This window comes from Camarhynchus parvulus, chromosome 1, assembly GCF_901933205.1.
Source record: "Camarhynchus parvulus chromosome 1, STF_HiC, whole genome shotgun sequence".
NCBI classification, from domain to species: domain Eukaryota; kingdom Metazoa; phylum Chordata; class Aves; order Passeriformes; family Thraupidae; genus Camarhynchus; species Camarhynchus parvulus.
The window spans coordinates 94,214,128-94,238,489 of NC_044571.1; the positions used below are offsets into that span (position 1 = coordinate 94,214,128).

Here is a 24,362-nt window from a genome sequence, read left to right on the forward strand (position 1 = left end):
TGCAATATCACACCAAAAGCCTATTTCCAGGGTCTTGTATACAGTGATCTTTAAGTCTCTTACTGAATAGCTCCCTTCAAGTATATTGTTCTGAATCTTATGAATGTTTTACATCTTTATTTTTTTTTTCTTCTTGCTGTAAAACCTTGCACTGGCCCTTCAAAATATGTCTTCACTAGGCATCCCTTGTTGGCCTGTATAAATTATTTACTTTCTAAGAAATTAAAATATTTCCAGCAGTCATTTCGAGTTTATTCCTCACCTTGGACAAAGGTACTATCAAACATCAGCCTTGAGAATAATCCCCATGGCTGCATGTTTTCTTGTGTGCTAGATCCTCCCTACACCTGCCTTACAACCCATCATCTTCACTGATCTGCCTCCCTTTGATACACTTAAAGCAGATTTTGTAGCATGCTACTTCTTCAGTCAGGTTGGGAAAGCAAAAGAAAGTCCTCACAGAAGTTCTTCAGCACATCTATGATTGGACAGGATAGACAGCAAAGCTAATATGGAAATCTGTTCATTTCCTCTGCAGTCATGTACTGAGCGTATTTTCCTTGGCATCATTCGACTTGTGAAGATGAGTGATGTTTTGCCTCTGTGTGGTTTCAAATTATTACCAAACAAAGCAAATTGAGGAATTTTAAGTTTTTTAATTGATTTACCGCAAATCAAATGCTTGGCTTCAGCACTGTAGGGTCACTTCTTTTTAAAATCTTTGTAATGAAGCTAGATGAAACACTGAAATGAAAACCTCATTTTTATTTACAGTCTGTTTAAAATGTCATCATGAAACAAGGTAATTTTTAATGACATTTTTCCCTTGTCATGATAAATAAACCATGAGGCTTGACATTAATTTAAGTGGAAAATGTTACCCACTCTTACTCCATAGAACTCCAGTTTTGTGATTCTTGTGAGAGGTACAGTCATCTTACCTCCCAGTGAATGTAGGATGTGATATTTTGGGAAAGGATGAGAATTTTTGCCCTCATGTTAATGTGAGCACAGACATTCAGCATTCTCCCCTACCTCCAGGGCAAATCATTTGTCACAAAACACAAACTGAATGCATATTAGCAAAACCACTACTAATGTTTATCGGTGCATTTGAAAACTTAAACAAAAAAACTAAGAAAATAAGATGGAAAGAAAGGAAAAGTTTTTTTCTTTGAAACATTAATTCCAAGGAAAGTAGAAGGTGCACCTTCACCTCCAGACAATATAACTGAGATCAAATCCAGTGTGTTATCACAGACATGTAACAGCATCCCTATCAATAAGCAAAATCTTGGACAATAGTTAAAGTAGTATTAAGGTCTCGGATATTTTTAGGTGTTACACATCAACTACAATTAACTGGTGTTTTACACTGAGGGTGCTCAGTATGCTGAAGCCAGTGTGAATCAGCTAAAGACCAGGTGTTGCCAACAAAACTGTGCCAGTTTACGTCGCTCAATAGAATGGTGTCATTTAGACCACGAAGGGAGAGCAAAGGACATGACCATGCCTTTACCCTTGTCTCTGTAGGTATTTTTGTACCTTTTCTCTTCTTTTTTTTCCGCTGCTCGTGCACATTCATAGGAAATAGATATGACTCTAATTTTAGTACAATAGTAAACAACCTGGTCTCTTTAAAAACTACAAATTAACAAACAGTCATGCCCATATGATGTTTGAGGAAAGAATATACTGACATACATGAGGACCTGAAAGAGAAACTGGTTGGAAAGTGGAGAAAAATTGGATTTCACTGAGAAACTCCCAGAAAGCAATAAAAAACAAGGAAAGGGGAAAGACAAGGCAGAAATAATGAGATTTAAAATAATAATTCTTAAACACCAGAGCTGTTGTTGAGACTGATGGAGAAACACACTTTTTTATCCAGACAGTGTCCATTTGGTGGGAGGAAAGAAAAAGCTGAAGTCGGCGAACACCAGAGAGCTGGGATGCGTGAAGGAAAGAGTTAAGGCTGGAGTCACCCTCTCTGAAGTGCTCTGTGATGCTGTGCAGTGTTTCAGCCCCCAGAGCCTTCCTCCTCCTCCCTCCCTGTGTCAGAGTGGGGAGGAGGCGGGTTCTGCTGAGCTCTTAAATCCTGAGCGAAGTTTCCCCCATTTCCAGTGGCCACCGTTGTTTGAGGCTGGTTCGGAGCAGGGCTGGGGTTGCCCTGACATTTCTGAGACTGCGGTCAGCCAAGAAGAAAAAAAGACGAGTGTTTAACAATTTGCTTCTGTCAAAGCGTGGAGAAAGGGGAAAGGGAAGCGTCCGTTGTTTTGGTTTTTTTTCAGCATCACATTCCTGTGTTTTTCTTCAGCCTGGAAAATATATTAGTGCTGGTGCTTTCGTCCCTGGAAACAAAGGAGCTAAACGGGACTGAGGAAGCAAGGAGTGGGAAGGAGGTTTGGGAAGTTTAAAAGAGAAGGACTCGGAGCCACCAGAAGTTCCCTTTTCTTAAATGAAATCCCTGCCTGTGTGGGCAACCGGTACAGCAAAAATCCAGACCTGCAGGTAAATGGAGAAGCAGAGATCACAAAGGAAATTTCCGCTAACCTCATCCCGCCTGTCAAGAAGGTGAAGAAGAAAGTTAAAAGACACACAACAGGCTCTGCGACCTGTTGGGCTGCTCAAAGATAAAAAACTGAACAACAGAAAAGCTGTATGGCATTGGTCTCCTTTTAAAGGAAAAAGACGTGAGAACTCGTCTCTGGCAGGGGAACTTCCCTGAGAGTGTAAGTTTCAAGTCAAATTCTTATCTTTCTAATCTGTACGGGACCCTTCCTCTGTGTGTCTTTGCATGTGTACAGTGAGAGTGTGAGAGAAACCGGAGAGTGAGAGAGAGAGAAGGATGCAGATCCCGGTGTCGTTTTAGATAGACAGTATCGTGTTACAGAAGGACGATCTCATTTTTTCCTAAAGAGATCCATTCTGTGTTTTTCCCAAAAATAACTGTAAAACTTACAAAGCCACTAGGGCAGGACTGAGGTGTAATCAAGCACTTATAAATCACACTAAATAACCAGCCTGTGCTTTGCAGTTTTAATCACTTGTGCAAGACATCATCATACTGTTAACATCTAATTTTTCTCCTTCTCCCCCCCCCAACACAGATTGCACAATGAACTGGAGGCCAGCTCTCAGCTTAGCCCTGCTGTGGGCAGCATGGTTAGTGTGTGGCTCTGAGAAGACAGAGAGGCTAGTGGAAAGGGGGAGCCATGGAGTTAGGAAAGTGCCCCTGGCTTACAGGGCTTCAAGCAGCCTTCTGAGAAGGTCTGGAACATCCCTGAAGAATTCAAGCCCAAACCCTCAACATCCTGTTACCAAGAGGGATTCTTCAGCACCTCCAAAACCACCCACCAATCTCCTGCAAGGGGAAGCACGCTCCCAGGCCAGGGGCACAGGGACCAGAATGAGATTGGTACAGAAACTCACAGCTGCAGCCAAATACCCCAAGTCTGAGATGATTAAGGATGAAGGGATATCCTCTACCACCCAGTCGCGAGGAGTACGTTTCCCCTCAGGGTCAAGTTCTCCCAATGTCCTGGCCAGCTTTGCAGGGAAAAATCGGGTGTGGGTCATTTCTGCCCCCCATGCCTCTGAGGGCTACTACCGGCTCATGATGAGCCTGCTGAAAAATGATGTTTACTGTGAATTGGCTGAGAGGCACATCCAGCAGATTGTGTTATTCCATGAAGAAGGGGAAGAAGGGGGAAAAGTTAGAAGGATAACCAATGAAGGAAAAATCCTGGAACAGCCACTGGATCCTGCCCTCATCCCTAAGCTCATGAGCTTTCTGAAACTGGAGAAAGGGAAATTTGGCATGGTACTGTTGAAGAAAACCCTGCAAGTGGAGGAAAGGTATCCTTATCCAGTCAGGCTAGAGGCCATGTACGAAGTCATTGATCAGAACCCCATCAGAAAAATTGAGAAGATGAGGCAGAAGGGTTTCATCCAGACATGCAAAGCAGCTGGGGTGGAGGGGCAAGTGGTTGAGGAAGGCAATAATGGGGGCACCATGCAGCCTACCCCTGGCAGTGAACATGTCCAGGTGTCAGCAAGGAAGGAGGATCCAAGGAAGACCAATAATCAGCCAACAAGGACCAAAACAGTGAGGAAACCAATGACAACCACAGTGGCCACTCCTCTGCCCACAGTAAAGACCACTACCCTCCCTCCCACCACCACAACTACTCATGCTACCACCCATGCAGTGACAACAGCTAGCCGGTCTACTACAACAACTACATCCCTCCCCAGCACACAGAGGACCTGGACCATGAAGTCACATTCGACCACAGAGTACCACAGGCTGCCAGTAGCCCCTGATGCCACCACACCACGAGTCGCAGCCTCTGAGGACTTCTACTCTCCTGTGTGGAAAACAAACCGCAGGGACCGGCAGCGTGGCCCCCAAGAGAAACAGCTGGCAGCCACACGGAAGCCAAACAAGGCTGCCCGCTACGACAGTTTCACAGAACTCCCAACACCTCCCTCAGTGCACTATACAAAGGCAAGTGTGGGTAGATTTAAAGATAATAGAACTGACAGAAAGGACTTTAACCACAGGGACCTGAATGTCACACCTGGGCAACACAAACCAACTAAGACTAAACCACCAAAAAAGAAGACCCAAGAAAAGATACTCAGTAATGAGTATGAAGATAAATATGACCCGAGCAAGCCTGCTAGTTCCCATTTAGAGGAACAGTTTGCAGCAGGAAATATTCCCCAAAAGAGAGGAAAAGAATCAAAGAAGCATGACCGAATGGATAAACCTGAGAAGAAGAAGAAGAAGGACAGACCTGACAAGCAGCAGAAGAGTGAGAAGCAGTCCAAGAAGGTCAAAGCTGAAAAAAAGAGCAAACAGGACAAAGACCGCAGTAAGAAGAAGAAAGGAAGCAGGACTGAGAATGAGGATTTCCCCAAGTCCAACAGGAAGACTTTCCTACAGCCTCCCAGGAAATCAGCAGCTAACCTCCTGGAATATTTTGAAGGCAAGAGGAGACTCATTGTAAGTAATTAATTAATCTGAATTTTATTACCTAAATAAAGTCTTATCTCCCTCGTAGTAGGAGTATGTGGAACTATAAGCTTATAGTGGGTTTTCTATTACTCTTTTCTGGTGCTTTTGTCTTAAGAGGTAAAATTTGTAGACCTAAATTATTGTTTTCAAAAGCCTTCTATTGGAAATCTTACATGCAGTATAAGAATCAGTCACCCAGAGATTAGGATAAAATCTGTTCCCAGCCACTTCCATGAGCCACCGTATAGCCATCAGATTATCTTGCTTCCAGTGGATATGTAGGTGTCAGGATCTGTATCATTAAGATCAATAAAATGAGGTTCCAGTGTGGATTACATCCAATCATCACCTTGGGGTCCTCGCCAAAGTTACCATGTTTCAGTGCTCTGCATGTCCTGCCAGCTGGCACACCTGCTTTGTACTGGTGCTGGTGTCCCAAAGCTGGAAGTAAGCCAGGTGGCTTGGCAATACTAGTGCACATCTGACTGAGGATATGCACAAAGGCTTGTGATCAGGTGCCCTGAGGGATGGGGAATTTGGGATTATGATCTGATGGGAATTTGACATTCAGATCTCCTAGACATCTTCAGAGATCCTGTGCAAACTTTATTTTGGTTAGGGTTTTCCTCCTGCTGTTTGTATTAAACTGTAACATTCCAGTAAGTTTTCAAGCCTGAGAAATTCAGCATGGTCTGGAGTTACTTGTCCCCAGGTTTTATAGCACTGTATGTTTTTCCAACTACTTATAAAAACCACTTCACCTGGGACAGGAAACAGTTTTAGTTGTAGTACAAATGTTTTTTCTGGCAGATGACACATATCCTGAAGGATACACTTTGGAAAACGTTTCTTTAAAAATATTATTGTGGGAGCTGGTTTCTTGCAATTATCCTGCTGCAAGCTGGTCTGTTTCACAGTTATTGTCCAGTAATCATTGTCACAAACACCTTTGACTTTCGTGCTCCATATTCCAGTACAAATAGTTAAGGTGCCAAGCTAACATGCCAAGTTAAGATTTCAACCGTTGGAATGTAATGAATCATTCTGCTGATGATTCATGGGCCTGAAAACAAGGCAACTTTCTTCTCCCCATCCCCATTCTTCAAGGTGTAGGGAATGTGCGGAGCTAGCACTAGAAGTTGAAAAAAGCCATATATTTGAAAAAATTCAACTTGACTGAATTCTGCAAATAATGCCTATTAGTTACTTGTTAACTAATATTTAGCCAAAACAAAAGGTCAGAGAGAGAAACTATGTAGAAGTTGGGATCTTTGAAATTTGATCCCAGTGTTGTAGTTTCCAAGAATATAGGTAGCATCAGGACAAATATAAACAAAGTTGACAATAAAAGTGCCAAAAGTAAATCTCACAGATGTCAGACCACTACAGTACTGGCAACTTAAAGGATTGTCTAAAATGTGAACCTTCTGATAATGGGCTACCTCACAGCTGGATGTCTGAGAAAAGAGTTGCACAATCTCAGGTTATCAGGCCAGAACTCACTGAAGACAAATGATTATGCCATGCTGCACCTCACTTTTCCTGAATCTAATAACATCCTCAACCTGCTTACTCTGAAGCTCTCTGAAGAATAGGTTTGGTTTGGCTATTAGTAAAAACAATGGTTGAACTCTATTTTCTCATTGCCATGTGGAAAATAAAGAACTTCTCAAGTTTCTTTGAATCCCCACATGTGCCTATTTGCATTCCTTCCAATCAAACTCTTCAGTTCCCTTAGGGGAACAATCCTTACAATTAACGCTGTCATTCATGAGTCTTTAAACTCCCTCTCTAGAAAATTAGCCCACATTGCTGCAGAAGCAGCTCTACCCAAGTTGATCCCCATTGCTTTGCTGTACTTTTGTCCTTCAGACTGGCTTCCAAAGACATTGTTTCAGTGCTTTTCCAAACATCTTTTAGGAAGGACATGGGGTTTTAAGCTCTATGTCATTAACAATTTCAGATTTCAGAGTGAATTTCAAACATCTGGGACTTTGAAATCTATTCTGGGTTAAGTTCAGTTAATGACAAATATAGGTCCCAAGTGCAGAAATTGAAAAAAACTGTATGGGCTTTTAGTCCAACAGCCTCACCTCTCTGTGGTGGAGGTTTTGTTGCAGTCTTACAAATGTTTAGAAATTTTGGCCTTGTGAGTCTGGGTTTTTTGTTTATTTCTCTGTAGTGATGAAATGCAAGCTGACAGTTTTTTTGTAACACTCCATATATACCCACATGCACATATACACATATATACATATGCACACACACACACATATGCACGCATGCAAATGAGGAACAGGAAGATAACCAGAGGACTGGAGCACCTCTCCTTTGGAAACAGGGTGAAAGAGTTAGGGTTGTTCACCCTGGAGAAGAAAAAGCTCCAGGGAGACCTTATAGGAGCCTTCCAGTACCTAAAGATTATAAAGAAGATGGAGAGTGATAGTTGTGGATGCTCTATCCCTGTAAGCATCCAAAGCCAGGCCGGATGGGGCTTTGAGCAACCTGGTCTAGTGGAAGGTGTCCCTGCCCCTGGCAGAAGGGTTGGAACAAGATGATCTTGAAGGTCCCTTCTCACCCAAACCATCCTGTGATTCTGTGATGCAAACACTGATAGAGACAGTACACATACAGCCTGGGTTAAAACAGACCTGGCACAAAACTTTGGTTGGAAATTTGCTTTGTTCTACAAGGTTTGATGAAGCAGATCAGATTCAGGCTTGACTCTGCATACCAGCTTATGACCTCCAAAAATAGGAGGAGACAATATAAACCAATGGTCTGTTTTTCATCTCAGTCCTCAAGCCTTTCTCATAATATGTTTTTTTATTTGAAGCTTTTTTATATGCATTTTAAAAGCAATGTGTTACATGCTGTAGCCCTGAAACAAAATCCTCTTTCTGTCTGTCACTCTCATTTGCCTTCTTGTCCCAAAGCTGTAGTCATGCTAGGGGTCCTTGCATAAATGAGAGGCAGATTTTATAAGCCTAGAAATGTTTTTACATTGATGAACTGGATTTATAATGAGTGTACAGTAAAAATTAGCCTTCAGGCCCAACAAACTTCAGAAGGCAGCCAGAAAATTATTTCTCCTGTTACAGGTTAAAGCATAAATTTGTAATTGAAGGATTTTGGTGATTATCTGTGACCTTAAATCATAAAACTTGAGTCTATATTACAGCTCCCTTTGTATTTGGGGGATCAGTGGCAGGTGTTTGATTGCAGTTCACTGCTGCCAGTTAGAACAATTACATTGCTAGAGTTGTATTATTCCTAGGAATCTTCTGCTGGAAACTGCTGTGTAGGATCACTGAATGTTGTTATGCACACCCCTTCTCTGGAATATTTTCATCTCAGTCACTGATGGAGGATCTGAGTTGTATGCTCTAAATTTTTTAAAAATTAAATCTTTGCAATCCTTAGAAGGTTTTGAAGTAAGTACTGTAGAATGTAGAGTTTTTAATACATCTGTTGTTGTAATTGTTCGTCTTCCTTTTTGCCCACAGCTGTGCCTTTGTGCAAGTGTAAGTCCCATAAGACATCAAAGTAGCTTAGAACAAAGAAAAGCAAAATCCGTTATTTTCAGATGAAGTCACAGTGGCCTTAGCAAGAACTCAAGGTCTTCCTAAATGGCCATCAGTTACATGAGTACTCATGTAGCCCTACTGTACTCACCCCCTGGCAGTCAAAACAGGCACAGGAGCCCTGCCTGGACCATGGGATGAGGGCAGAGCAGCTGCCCTGTGAGTGAGTCAGAGCACCACTGAAGGCTGTGAGGGAGACCTGGTGGGCCTAGCAGAGCAAGGGATAAAAGGAGAGTATGTGGCTTTTTGTAAAATATCATGATATTTCTTCTACCAGCATTGTGGTAGAAGCAGCAGAGGAGCTAGTGCAACTAGCTGTACCTGCTTCCGAAAGTTTTCCTGTAGCTGGCTGAATGTCATTGTGTCAGGCCTGGGCATGAGGGTACACTCCAAACAGAAATAAATAACAGCTTTATGGGAAAGAGAGCCCACTTTGCAGACAGCCACTGGTTCTCCTTCAGCAAAATAATCACCTGCTTCATTCCTTATACTAAACAAACTCTTTTGTCTCTGCCACCAACCAGCTGATCACAACCCCCAAGGCGGACAACACCATGTATGTACAGCAGCGAGACGAGTATCTGGAGAGCTTCTGCAAGATGGCAACCAGGAAGATCTCAGTCATCACAATTTTCGGCACCATGAACAACAGCAGCATGAAAATTGACCACTTCCAGCTAGGTTTTTTTCTTTTAATACTTTCTTTCCATCTCATGGGCACAATACAGACAGCAATGGGAAAAATCCCCCCAGCTTTTGACCCCCAGGGTCAAAATCTAAGATTATGCAGGACCTGAAAAGTAGTTCATCTAGACATATTTAGTGCCACCTTCTTCACATTCAGATTTTCCATGTAGATGGGTGATACTGGGCATCCATCTCTCTTGGGTAGCTTTGAAACAACTGCTGTCAGCGTTCATGTCCTGGGGAAGTACCCATCAAACCAGTGAAAACCTGTCCTTGTGTAACAACAGTGGCTGAGCAAAGACTTCAGGTTGCAGTCCAGCAAAGCACTTAAGCTTAGGTATCTCTTGAATCATTGAATTATCTCATTTCTGTCTCAATCTAAAGGTTAACACCACTGTGAGTGCTTTGCTGGATGAAGCCAAAGAAATACAAATATCCTACAATTCTATACTCCAAATAGAATAAAAGCTTCTAATTTTGCTTACAAGTCCACCACATCTTTCCCATCAAAGTTCATCTGGTTTTACCAAACTTTGGGAAAAAATGCGTGATGGAACAGAAAGCACAGGGCCTGACCAGCTGCAGGGTGTTTCAGGTCTGGCACATAAATGGTCAGAAGATCACAGATTTATGTCTGGCTTCCAGCTGTGCCTCTGCTACTCTCCGAGGGAAAGGATCTAGCCTTGTGTCACTGAGTGACAGTGAGTCACAAATCCTGCCAGACTGTCCATTTGTGCACCTCCTTGACAAATCTGGAGCAGTACAGGATTTTCCACATCAGGCCAAGGTTACTCAAGGTCACGTTTTGTGTACCTAGATCCATATGCCTGTCAGTGGACTGTTTAGGATTATAGTTAGCTCTAGTCTGGCTAATATTCAGACATTCACTCTGACATAGACCATATTCTTTCAGCCTGTTCCGAACTTAACCTACATCCAAACTTTCCCCAAACCACGTAAGAGTATGTAACAGCTGAGTTCTCATAAGAGGAATTAAATTGTTGAAGAAAAACAGGAGATTTAGAAGGGTATAGGTTAAACCTTACATGAAGTTCACCTTACAATTTTGTTCGAAACACCAAATCCCGATCTTTATAGCAATACATGCAATACAAATAAATAATACAAACATCTTTCTGTTCTACCTCCCTTTCTCCTCCACCCTTCCTGTTTGTATGGCCTCTTCAAGGCTCATTCTCTGTGAGCTTCAGAGGCAGCAAACGCTCCTAAGAAACATTTTGTACACAGTATGTTTCTGTAGTAAGAAGCTTCAGCACCCAGCATGATGAGGCCTACTAGGAGTGCTGCATATTGGGACTGAAATACAAAAGACAACAATAGAAAAGTCAACAGAAGAGACTTTTCACTTGAAATTTCAAACACATTTAGAAGTGGTGAATGAAGGAGCTCAGTGACACTGGTTGAGATTAGCTCACAGTGATACCAGAGAATATTTCCCTCTTTCCCCCTGGAATGACATAATAGCTGAGTGTCACTGCAGAGGTCCTCTCTTCAGACCAAGGTAGCAAATGTGGTTTCTTTTCCCTATGAGAAACAGGGCTTTAATCAACTAAACATCAGCCCCAGGCTACCCATCCTACAATCAAAGCAAGCATCTAATCTATCAGGCCACTGCACTGCTAAAACAACCTGCTGGCCTTCTTTGTAACCTTGTTGGAATTATTTCTAGGGATAAATCATCTTCCCAGCCTGTCTAGCTGCCAAAGATGTATGGAGAAATGTTTCTCCATTCTTTCATAGAAAAAGCAAAGACAATAAGGTCTTTGCACGTAGCAGCATAGTCTCAGCTCTGGTGGATCTTCATGCACATCCCAGATGTCCTCTATGAAGAGGGTGTCAGGGACAAGCAGTGACTTGGAAGGAAAGAGGCAACTAGATTAACTTCCTTTTTCTCCACAGAAATTATTTCCAAGTTTGAAAGGCAGGTCAGCCTTTGTGGTATTATTTTTTCCTTGATACAGAATTTTGTGTATCACTCTGTAATTTAATATTCTTCTTCTCATTGTAAGTTTTGAAAGAAAATCTCCTAAAAAGAAAGTTCTAAAGAGCTAATAAACTTCATATTGATACCTAGAGTTTAAAGCAGAAAGGTGACATAGGTCAGTTGGTCTAAGTTACTCCTGTACCTTAGCTGTTTTCCATCACATTTCACAATAACAACTTTTGCATTTTTCCATCTCCATCTAGGTCAATGAGATAGTCTTCACTTTTAAACATGAACTTTTAGTCTATGCTTTAATGGTCATACTTGCCATTAGTAATACATAAATCTTACTCTTCAAGCACATTTAGATATATTTGTGAAGTGGATAACCAATTAGCACATCTTGAAATCCATCCAATCAAAAGCTAACAGCATTGCTTGTTAATTCTTCATAAAACTTTGAACTGAGGTACATACAACAATGAAAACTCATATAAATTAAATAGATAGCATGATAAGTATAACCAAATTTTAATATTTTCTGGCTTGGCTTTTTTTTGTAAGCAGTGGATTCAATATGTGAAACCTAAAGATCAGATTCTAATTCAGACATTTTCCCAAAATTTTAATTCAGAAGTTTCATTCAGTCTATACACAGGATGGATCTACTGCAAAATTTGAATCAGATCAGTATGCTCCTTAAAAGCCATGTATGTTTAGAAAACAATTTTAAATGCTTTGCTGTATAATGACTAAAATCTTTCTTGTTGCTGTGGATCAATTAATCACATCTCTATTTGCTGACAAACAATTATGGAGCAAGGGACTGAAAAGTTGTACCTCTGGATTCCATCTCTTGATGACCTGCTGTGTCTCTGGCTTCAGGCAGGTTACTTAAGCCATGGCTGAGATTTCTGAGTGAGGAGATGAATATACCATTGATAGTGGTGTCACAGGGCATAGACAAGTTTGTAAGCTCTTGTTGCCCAGGTAACATTTCACTTGGTGTGTGGTTTAGCCTGTCCTTAGCTTTCCAGGCTTACAGTTATAGAGGCTTGTTTCAGCACTGTTGCAGTTGTAAAGAGCTGTGCTGGATGCTACAGCTGAGGCTGTGCTGGTGACACGGAGACATTCAGGACTTGACTGCAATGCACCCTGGTTGCACAGGATGTAAGGAACCTCAGTAGCTCCACAGGCTTGTCTTCAAATCTCTGTCTTCAGAAGTCATTTTCTCATTGTTTCAGAATGTTTTCTTAGAGTGGACCACTGAGTAGGTACAAGTCATAATCAAAACTAACTTTTTGCCTGTCAGACTGCTAGAATCAGCTAGCAGAAGGAGGAAGGAGTGCCAAAGTGGGGTATCTAGAGAGGTATGCTGCCAGCACTGCAGCATTCAAGACATGTTGAACAGTTTCTGGTTTCTTATAGTCACTGCATGTAAGTTTTTAAGACTGGTAAGGTTAACTCTACTGTCCTGGCCTACCTCAAGCTATTCTAGCTATATTTTACTGACCTATGCTGTTTCATTTGCACATGGTGCACATGGTCAAAATTTCTATTTTCAATTACAGAAGTGGCTACATTTCAGGAGCTCATGAAATGATTAGTACATGCATATACATGTATGAGCATATTGAAAAAATCTCAAAGATCTTTCCAGGAAAAAGCAAGATTTCTCAAAAGAATGTACAAATGATAAATACTGAAGTGCACGAGTCCTAGGATCAACTGATTTTCAAAGACTATTGGGATGGAAAACTAGACAGTTAAAAGTCATATGAATGAAAAGTTCACACACATGGTTTGTAATACATTGAATATGCAGCAGGAAGAGAGCTTCTGAGAAATGAATTCTCCCTTTTCTTTTGAGGCAAAATTAAAGACAGTGCTGTGTGATTCCATGACTATTTTTATTTCTCCTTTGCCTCACATTAAGATAATGAAAAGCCCATGAAAGTGATAGAAGATGAAGATCTTGTGGACCAGCAGCTCATCAGTGAGTTGAGGAAAGAGTATGGGATGACCTACAATGATTTCTTCATGGTGTTGACAGACACTGACATGAAGGTCAAGGTGAGGGTTTCAACTCTTTGAACTCAGGTCTCCTGAAAGAAAATGCATTGGAAACATATGAAAAAAATTTAAAAATTTAGGAAATTACACTTCACTTGCCTGTGAGGCACATAAGATACTGATTCAGGACCTGGTTATTGCTGAAGGACAAGCAAAAGAACAAACAGTAAGCGAAATTTTCAGAACTTAGGTAGCTATCTTCATTTTCTGCACTTAGAGGATCTCAGGAATTGTGTGTTTCTGCTGGAATGATGAGGAACAGAACCTTCTCACACCTGACTGGATTTTTATGTAGTACCTGGCATTCTAAAACACACAGTTTGGCTGCTCAACAGGATGACAGCACATTACATAAGGACAATCCTCTAGTTGAATGGCCTTACAAAAGGGTATAACAACTGCAATGTCCTGGCTTTACCACTTTGGGCAAATATTGAAAATATGACACTTCCAAACGGCAGTCTGACTGCAAAAACAATTATATTTCCATAGTTTCTGATCTGTTTTAGGCCTTGTTGCCTGCATGCAAATTAGAATACTTGGATCTCCAAATATACTACAGTGCTCTGATACATGCAGAAAGGCTGCTAATATGACCATCTTCATACCCACCTGTCTTGGTTTTTTTTTCTTAACAGCAATACTATGAAGTACCCATAGCAATGAAGTCTGTGTTTGATTTGATTGACACCTTCCAGTCACGAATTAAAGACATGGAAAGACAGAAAAAAGAGGGCATTGTCTGCAAAGAAGATAAGAAGCAATCCCTTGAGAGCTTCTTATCCAGGTATCACCTTCTGTTCTTATCTGCTGCTAGTTCTACTAATTATCTACTAATTATTATTACCATAAAAATACTCATGTAACTATTTCTGGGATTTTTAAATATATATTTGTCAGTATTTACAAGGTTAAACAAACACAGAGATGCAGCCAGAGCTGAATGTAGTCTTGTATAGAATGCTGAAAGACAGGAAGCATGCTTCCTGACAAACTATGTCTTCCTCGGACACTGATTTTCAGGGCCTCAGTTTCCCCATCCTGACATGGAGGTAATAAAACTGATTTGTATTAGAAGAGCAAATAAGGATTAATTCACAGATGTTAGCTCAATGTTTTGAATGTATGAAGCACATTGTTTATGTGTTTTGATCATCAACCATCCCAATCTCATTAATCCCATTCTAATCCTTCCCATGTAGTTCAAATCAGTAATTAATTCTAACTTCCTTCTTATCCTGCTTGAGATAACAGTTTGTCTTTGCCAGTATTAGTCATGCATATAATTAAAGGTCTTGCAGATGTTTTTTGCAAAATGTCGGAGACCTACAGAAACACAATTTTGTTTTTGCAATCTCTACATGCTGTATTATTACCCTATCCTGAGACCTAAATTCCAGGCAATAAATTTATCTGGACTGTGGGCATTCCTACCCACAGAAGAGCTGTGCAGTTACAGCCCTCTCTCAATTATCACAGGATAATTGACATGAAATTAGGGCTACCCATCATTCTAGACCTTACCTGTTACAACTGCATCCTCGTCACCTACTATGAGAATGCATGGGAATACACTTAATTTAAAAATAAGCTTTAAAATAGGTTTTAAAAATTAGTGAGGCAGCATGATAGATTATGACAAGGAGGAAAGGAGCAACAAGTAAATGAATAGGTTGTTGGTTCATAAACATTTTAAAATTCAATGGCCACTTCAACAGAAAGAGAACCTTTAAGAAGATCCACCCCATCCACTTCACCACCTCCTGTTTAGGTCCCAGTGATTCATCCTTGAGGCCACCAAGAAGAACCACAGTTTGGAAACAGCTGATCAGCACAAGAAAGATCTTGTATACTGGAAAGGGTCAGGCCCCAAATCCTTCTTTGCTTGGAAACAGCCCCAGTAATAAACACACATTAGAAAACTGGGCACAAAAAAGGCAGAATGTTGCATCTATAAACAGAACTGCTGCTGCACAGAATGCATTTGCTGTCTGTGAAACAAGCATCAGACTTTAAAAACTGGGTGGACTTCTCTAGCCACACTAACTGGTCGGATTCCCAGTAAAATTAATTCCATCTTTGTCCAGTATCATGTTCCCAGTTGAACAAGAGCCCTGGCATCATATCCCTGGTGTTACCCCTTGCAGAGCTCACTTATAATAATGCAAATATTGTTCTTAACAAACCTGCCTGGTGTGAAAGGAGACCATGAGAGCCAGAGCCAGCTTGAGTAATGCTTAAAAGCCATGTAGATGGAGGAAAACCTTAAGTTTGGGGGCAATTCTCCCTCTTAGATCTAGACGCTGGCTGTGCTGCTCTCCAGGCTCACACATCAGAACACAATGCAAAACAGGTGGAGAAGGAAGAAAGGATCCACAAAGGCATGGGTCTGGCAAATTTGTCAGGAGTATTGGTCCATGACTTCTGATGTCAGAAATAAAGCAGAAATTTGTTAGTGTTGGTGAACTAACAGCTGTGAAAGACCAGCTGAATTCATTTCTAAGCTGTAGTCCCAGATGAGCACACCAAGTTCTCCTGGGGTAGGGGAATAAACAGCTTGAATGGCTTTCAACACTTTTCAGCTCTGTGTAACTGTGTAACTCCAAACGAGATATTAAAAAAAAAAAAAACAAAACAAAACAAAAAAAACAGAACCAAAAAGAAATATAAAAGTATCTTAAAGTAACTTGTAGTTTTTCCCTAGGCAAAATATGATCCAATGGCCACATTCTCACTCATTGTTCATAGGTAACATGGGGTTTTTCTATACAAAATAGTACAAAGATTATTTTGTTGCCCATTTGCAGAACAATGACACAAAATTTCCCACCTTTTCTTCACATCACATATGTGATCCTTAATGCTTCTCATTCCTATTCACTTAGCTGTACATGTACATTCATGTTTCTTTGCTGTTCCTCCTGAGAAAGATGAAAATTGAGGAGGTTTGATTTTCAAGGATTTACTTTTATAGTCATTAAAAAACATCGGCATCGATCAACAAGCAAAGGCATCAGCATGCCCTGCTCCTCTAACAACTTCTTCTCTGACTTTGAGCAAGTCCCACCTTATCTTCAGCTTCTCTTAAGTGAAGCAGAATTGACCCTTTGCATTAGCCTTCATTTTGAGATCTTCACATGGTACAGCAGAAAAGCAGGCTATTATTATAACAGAGTAACATCTGCATCCATTTAAAAAATCATTTCCTGCTGTAAAAATATCTCTGCAGCTTTGCAAATTCCTATAAATCTGATTTATTTAGGTTAAATGAAGAAGTATCTATATTTAAAAAACAAGTTTTTGAGAGAGTATTAAAAACCTCTAGAGGTTAGAATTTTTAAAAATTTTAAGTGTCCTTATGGCACTGCCTTTCCTTGACAGGAAAGAAAGGAGATCCTTATGCAAAATCTTGGGTAGATGGTGCAGTCCCTATTAAAGATTCCAAGATCTATCTTACTGCTCCATGCATGCCCTATACAGCCATGGGCTGACACAACCACACACGTACAAACAAGCTCACATTTAGAGCCAGGTTGAAGGTATTTTGAGCAAATGCGGTGCAGGAAGGAAAAAAGAGGTCAGTGATTATTTACACAGAAGTATGAGTTATGTCTGAAATGAAGATCCACCCTAATTCTCAGACAGCCCTTGGACTGCAAAATAACTGTGCAGTTCCAGCAGTGGTGAATGACATAAAAGCTAAATGCCTAGTGAGGAATTCCACAGGAATTCTTCTCTCTTGAATATACACTTCTCAGTACTGCTGGAACTACTGAAGGGCTTTGAGCAAATATCATAAACTTTGCAGTGTTTGTTTGGTGAAGCAGCAGCACTTCAGGTATTTCTTTGAAAGTTTTGGAGTTGTAAAGTTCAAAACAAGCTGTAAAATTCAAACAAAACTTTATCCTCTCCCAGTGATGGACAGAACTGGGAAGATTTCCCACCCAGCTGTCACTTAGAAGTTGTGAGAGATTTGACATCTATCAGCCTACAGAAAACAGAAATGCTGAGAAGACTTTAGTCACATATCATGACCACGCCTGGCCATACTCTCTTTTCAGGTTCCGATGGAGAAGGCGCCTGGTGGTGATCTCTGCTCCCAGTGATGAAGATTGGGCTTATTCCCAGCAGCTTGCTGCTCTCAGTGGACAAGCCTGCAATTTTGGTGAGTCAGAAGGAATTATATTCTTGCTTCCCCAAACTGCATCCTTCCTGGTGATGTCATCACGATTCCTTTGCTCAAGTTTGAACCTGGACAGTCTGAAGAGTCTGACAACTGAAAATCTTCCTCCAGATCCAAATGGAAGATTGTGTTAAGCAGGTAGTACAGCACACTAGTGGCTAAGACAGCTAAACAAAGGATTCCCTGGAATCATTTTTGAAGCATTACACTCATGTACCAGAAAATACTAGCACTCCAAAGCTTCTCTTCTGCCTTGTACTTCAGGAGACTAATAGCTGTTTTGGGGCTTTTTTGTACTGCAGAACTTAACAAGACAAGGAAAATGCTTTGGTAAGGGCAGACCCTTTAAAATCCAACTGCAAAGTGGACCAGGCATCAGAGAAATGCATGGACACCAAGGTTTTTTTCTTTTCCTTACTGCTTCATTGCCAAAATCTGTAAGAATATTAATGGAATCCATTTCAATCCAATAAAGGCCCTCCCAGACCCATAACTAGGTACTTAAGGTCCACTTACATAGTCAGTGGAGAGAGAAGGGCTCCTCCAGGAGACAACTAAGGGCAAGACCCAGAGGTACTCTTCTGTCTTCATGTCACGAAGTGCAGAGAGACTTACTCCTTAAGTTCTTAGCAATGCACAAACCATACTGGACCTAGACTCAACTCCTTCAACAAAACAAAACATGTCCCTTTGAACAGCTGCTATTTCAATGCATTTCAATTGCACCAGAAGGGAGATCTGCACAGTATGATTGTTTATTCATAATCACCTGGCTTACATTCAGAGCATCAACATCACCTCATTTGGAAAGTACCAAAGTAAACTGCAACATGGGCCACTGCAAATTGTTTCTGAAGAATAAAATGTAGTCAAAAGAGTTGACTATCCCCACCCTTTGGTAGCTTGAACATAATCCAGTGAGCTTCTAAAGCACTTACCAACTAAGCACTTTTAACTAAGTGGTATGTTTCCAAGCATCTTACCTCCAAGTTATAAAAGCAGTTACATCAAAGATTTTGTAGATTTTACTGACTTATGTTACATGAACAGTTCCTGCTGTCCCTAATGTCTTTCTTCAAAGCAGAGGCAACAGTCCAAGCCTCTGTGCAGAACAAATGGAAGAAGTGAGTATCTGTCATAAGCTATTCCCTGCAGTCATTCAGGTTATGTTGCCTCTAAATAATTTTTTGCTGTGTGTATGATAAGTAAAAGCTTTACTAGTCAAGAAAACAGTATAGGAAGATCCTGGAGTTGGAGAATGGCCTCTGCAATTTACTGGTGATTCTGATGCTTGTATCCATATGCTACAGAACCACATCACCATGCTGCTGTCCTTGGAAGAGCTGTATGCAACTGATATCACATTTACTCAACACATCAGCTTATCCTTATGTTTGGGACAGATTACTTGACCAGCAAGGACTCCACAGAAATCAGTAATTCTCCTGAAGGGCTGGCTGAGACTGGGCCCTAATATAGCAAGCACAGACCTGGCTGATTAAACTGAAATCTGCCCAAAGATCTGGTCTAAACCAAAACCTTTATTTCCTCCACAGGTCTGCGCCACATAACAATCCTCAAATTGCTGGGAGTTGGAGAAGACATTGGAGGTGTCTTAGAGTTGTATCCAATTAATGGTAAGTGAAGAAATTCCAGTTTCTTCAGTACTACCCATGAAGGGCATTATACAGTGCTGAGTACTTCTTTGCTGTAATTCCTTTAGAGGAGTGAATATGATTGTTTTCCTGTTTTGTTTCTTTTAAGAAATAAGATGACACAAAAATAAACAAAAAGCTTTCTTGGCGTTTCTGCGCTAAATATTTTATAGGTTCTTCAGGAAAGAAAAGCACAAATATCTGAGGTTCACCTCACATTTTGATTTCCTGTGAAATCAGTCCCCAGGACACTCTTCTGCCAGCCTTGCTGTCAAAGACAGGAATGTCTGTGCCTCTTTACATGCTCAAGAGTTTGTAGGGCTAATTGAACACACACTCAGCAGATTCTCCTCTATGAATCCCTCATTTATATTCATAGAATGGCTTGGAGTGAATAGGACCTCTTAAAGATAATCTAGTTCCAACCCCCTGCCTTGGGCTGAGACATCTTTCACTTCATCAGGTTCCTCAAAACCCCATCCAACCTATCCTTGAACACTTTGAGAGACAGAGCATCCATATGACCAACCTGCTCCTGGATCACACCACCTCCATAAGGAAGAGGTATAATAAAAAGCCACTTCCTTATATCTAATCTAAATTTACCCTGTTTCTATGTAAAGTTAATACCCCTTGTTCTCTCTCTGGGCCCTGGTAAAAAGTCTTTCTCCATCTTCCTTATAAGCTCTCTTTAGTATTCCACTTGCATCCCAGCATACTCTTCCAGGTAGATCCTTTAGAGAGTCCTTAAGCATTGTCAAATGCTGTGGGTTCCTTTGCTACCTAATCCAAACAACTGCCTCCAACAGTGGAGGAACAAAGAAAGAAAGCAGCTTATTTATTCTGTGCATTAAAGCATTCTAGTCCTTCTACAGCACAGGAATATTAAGTCCATGTATGAGGAAAAAAATAAACAGAGGAAGCTGATGTCAGACTTCTTCCATCAACACTCTTGCAGCCTCCACTGATTTTTTCACTGGAGGCTTCATTACTTTGTTTATAGTTCCTATTTGTTAAGATCAACAGATCTTTGGCTAATCTCTCCTTGAATTGATGTTGACTTCTAGCACGTGTTCTACTGGGAGAGCTTCTAGAGAGGTACCTTTTATTTGGCCCCTATACCTTTGTTTGATTCCTCTTATTTCTTGTGTGGGGAAAAAAGGTGAACATTTAATCCCTAGCCATCCCTGCAGTAACACTGACATTCACTCCCACCTTGCTTCTGCTTCAGCGATGCTATCTATCATAGGACCTTTGGAAGCCTTCTGAAAATTCACATAGCCTTTATCAGCCAGGCCACTCTTAACCACCTGCTTGCTGACCTCTTTCAGAGAACCTCAAGTCTGTAAGGCAGGGTGCCACTGTGTTAAGAGTCCCATTGCCAAGCCAACTATGTATATATGTGCCCACTGATCTTAGTTTACTTACTGTCTTACAGTTTCTACTCATTTACCCAACACAGACTTCACACTTAAAAGCCTGGAATTCAACAGATTTACCCTAGAACATATACATTAAAGAGGAAATGACATCTACCACATCCCATACCACACATATCATGACAGTTCAAGAGTGAGGCTCTATATCCTGCAATTCTTCTATCACACTTCAATTATTTTAATTTCTTTCATTGTTACTGTTTTCCACATATGTCTTCTGCAATACATAAACTGGTGACCCAAGCTGAAAAGACATCAAAGAAATTAATGGATTTTGGGTGACAAAAAGATGTACCACACTACAGTAGCTTCAGGCTAGAGAACAAGGAAAAGTTTACTAAACTTAAAAAAGCTGTTAAAAACAGATCCTTAGTTCACAGGAGAGTAATTTCATTTCAGATCCAGGAAATGGATATGAACTTGCAAATGACAAGAATCTTATATTGCCAACTCTCGGGCTGTATCTTATCTCCTGTTGCTAATTTTTTTACCTAGAAATCATCATCATCATCTCCTGAACAAAACATTAATGCTGATTTTATGTGATCACTTTCTAGGAAGCTCAACTGTAGACCGAGAAGACATCCCAGCTAATTTAGTGAAAGACATTCGGAATTATTTCCAAATTAGCCCCGAATATTTCTCCATGCTTCTAGTGGGGAAAGATGGCAATGTCAAATCCTGGTATCCTTCTCCCATGTGGTCTATGGCAATTGTGTATGACCTGATTGATTCCATGCAGCTCCGGCGCCAGGAAATGACAATCCAGCAGTCACTGGGCATGCAGTGCCCCGATGATGAGTATGGTGGGTATGGCTACCACAGCTACCACCAGGGCTACCAGGAAGGCTACCAAGATGACTACCGTCACCATGGAAGTTACCACCATGGATATCCATACTGAACAGAGTGACTTAGCCTCTGGCTGCCCCCATGTCTGTCTTCCAATAGCTATCCAAGCAATAGGTGGCCAGTTGCAGAAAATCTTCCCAGGCCACCTAGATATCCTCGTTCTTCTGCTGTTCAATCAAGGGACTTTGGTTATTTGCCTCTCAAAAAATGCAGAAGCCTTTACAGTGAAGCAATTCAAACCAGTAGCATTGAAGCTTTAAACAATAAAGACTCCTTTATACTTTTAAACCTGTATAAACAAAGGCCATCAGCAGGTGCTGTTTGTATTAAAACCAGACAAAAGAATCCCACAGCCCCAGCCCGTGGGCACTACAATTGTCCAACAATGTGCTTTTTACTACTTTTTCTAAGGAGGAAAAAAAAGTATATTTATTGGAAAGTGAGATTTCATTATGCTTATGAAGAAAAACAAAAAACCACATTTTGGGTCTCTCCCAGAAAAGAAAAATTTAAGAAAGAAGCATGGGGCATGCTCTTTAATAATAACAACAACAGTAATAAAAACTTTTTGAAACACCATGTTTAAAAAGACAGCATCCCTTCTACAGTGCATTACCATTGTAATTAGCTGACTTTATGAATGAAAATAAGACTTATGGCTATGGCAGAACTTGTTCCAATACAATACAATGTAAAGTTCTTAACTACAAATCTTACTGCATGGCTATTTATTCTTTCAGTTGGGGTCCCTGTTCTTTTAGGTCCTACCCACCTCACTGTTAAATCCAAGTTAATGAGAGCTAAGTGGACATACCAACCAGGGTTAGCACTGTCTGAAATACAGAAATCTGAAATGCATTATTTTCATCAGAAAAAGAAATCTCATTCAAGTATATTTTTCATGAGTTGTAACTAGCTCTCTATAATAATGCTTTTAATTAAACTCTTACTCCAAATTTCAAATTTTCTTTTACCTTTTCTGCTCATACCCTTGCCTACAAAAGTGATCTGGATTAAATGTTTATAGAAGTATTTGAGATTATTTAATCTGCTATACCATCTCTATTTCTGCTACACTTTCAGAAATGTTTTTTTTCTCCCTTCTCGTTCATGTCTTTGGGCATTGGAGCTGTAGCACCACTCTACCCTACTGAAACCAGTGTCAGGAACTGCTTGCATAGCCATGGTTTCAACCATGTAGAGTCATGGTTTCTAGTCATTTGTGTTAGATTTCTAAATATTAAAGATGCAGCAAAAAGATTATGGAATATCTTGAAGTGAAGATATCATGTCAGCCTTTATAATGGAATATTGGTCACTTCTGATGTCGAAGGTGTGCCTGACCAATCATATTTCTTTTTATAATCCATGATGTGGGTGCACATCACGTATAGATGCACACAACAGGGCAGTTGTACTGGGTATTGCTATCACAGAAGTAGCACAGGAATAGGGAAAAGCTACAGCTCTAAGCTGGCCAGACCATGCCCTGCATTTTGACTTCTGCCATTTTCCTGATTTCTTTTTTTCCCAGATGAAAACAAAACTGGATAAAGCAACAAGTTCACTCAAAACCAGATGCTTTCTTTAGAAACTTAAGTCACAAAGGGTCAAGCATCACTTGCCCTTCTGAATGTCAAAAGGGCAGACAAATGGTCACAAGGCCTTAGCTGTACAAACCTGGTCACTCTCTGGGGCATGCTGCCCTCCCTATCACAACATCTAGTCAGTGCAGGGTACAGCTCCTGACTAACCTGTCTCAGGTGACTGGAGCTAACTGGGGGAAGGCATTTAACAGAATGATTTTGAGAGGACTGCTGCCGGCAGAGAGCTTCTGAGGTCTCAGTGGCAATAGCACTTCCACAGCTGAAAGCAGTGGACAGAGAAATTCAAAAATCCAAAAGAATCACAGGATGGAAGGGTTTCTAGAAGAAAATGAAATGTCCTGTAGCTTGCTTTTAGAAAACAAGAGCTCATTGCATTACTGTGTCAAGATATGCTGCCTAACTTTCCTTGCCTAAAGCAAAAGAGGAAAGTATACCAGACGCCTAACAGGCACCTCCTGTAGACAGAAAGAAACACACCCTTGGAGCATTTTCTTTCAGGTGTTCGTTTAAACTTTCCTGTAATCTTGTTTTCATGTAAAGTCTTTAAATGAAAGCCCTTTTAACTCACACTACAAATCACATAAATTAAATGTCCTGCGCTGCAAGGGTTAACTTACATTAAAAAGAGTGCAGCACCTGATCCAAATGACCTTTTTTTTATACCGCTGTCTGAAATTCAAAGTCAAAATGTGCAAGTACCAAATCCTGCCTAGGCATTCAGTGGGAATTGCATTAAAAAGACAACTTCAAACAAGTTGTCCACTTATCAAGGGAGGTAGGAATGGGCTCTTAACCAAAACTACACATCCAAATATTCATAGAATTTGTAGAAGACTCTGCATTATTCTACATTCTGGTGTCTATTTCTGCCTTCATTACAAAATGATACAAAATACCCAGAAACTTAAAGCAATGATTTAAAATCCTGATTTTGCAACCCACTTTTCCTTATGGAAAATTAAAAGCAAAGCTAGAAGGAGCACCAAGCCAAAATATTATTTCAATGACAACTTGTAGTTATCTTGCAGGTTATAAGCATTCAGAAGTTACATTTCTCCAAATGAAGACTTCATTTGGCAAAACAAATCAAATCCAGATCACTGGATCTGCCCCTGCAGCATCACTCCAAGGACAGACTTACTGAGATTAAGGTCCTTTTTTAACACATCTTAGTGGGAAGATTCTATGTGATAAAGAAAGTCTTTTTTCTTACACATATTTATGGCATTTGATTCAGCTCCAAGAGGGCTGTTTTCATCCACAGTCTGTCTTTGAAACTGCTACAGTCACAAAATAGATGAAATTAATCAAAAT

At 40.5% G+C, this 24,362-nt stretch overlaps 1 protein-coding gene across 1 annotated transcript; it reads left to right on the forward strand.

The window, feature by feature from the left end:
• Nucleotides 1-2,080: 2,080 nt before the first annotated feature.
• Nucleotides 2,081-22,152, forward strand: CCDC80 (coiled-coil domain containing 80). The gene is made up of 8 exons (XM_030943359.1): nt 2,081-2,732; nt 3,111-5,011; nt 9,132-9,288; nt 13,176-13,312; nt 13,951-14,099; nt 17,374-17,477; nt 19,052-19,132; nt 21,147-22,152. Exons 2-8 carry the CDS (start codon nt 3,119-3,121, stop codon nt 21,491-21,493), a joined length of 2,868 nt encoding a protein of 955 aa, XP_030799219.1. The 5' UTR covers nt 2,081-2,732; nt 3,111-3,118; the 3' UTR covers nt 21,494-22,152.
• Nucleotides 22,153-24,362: the final 2,210 nt, after the last annotated feature.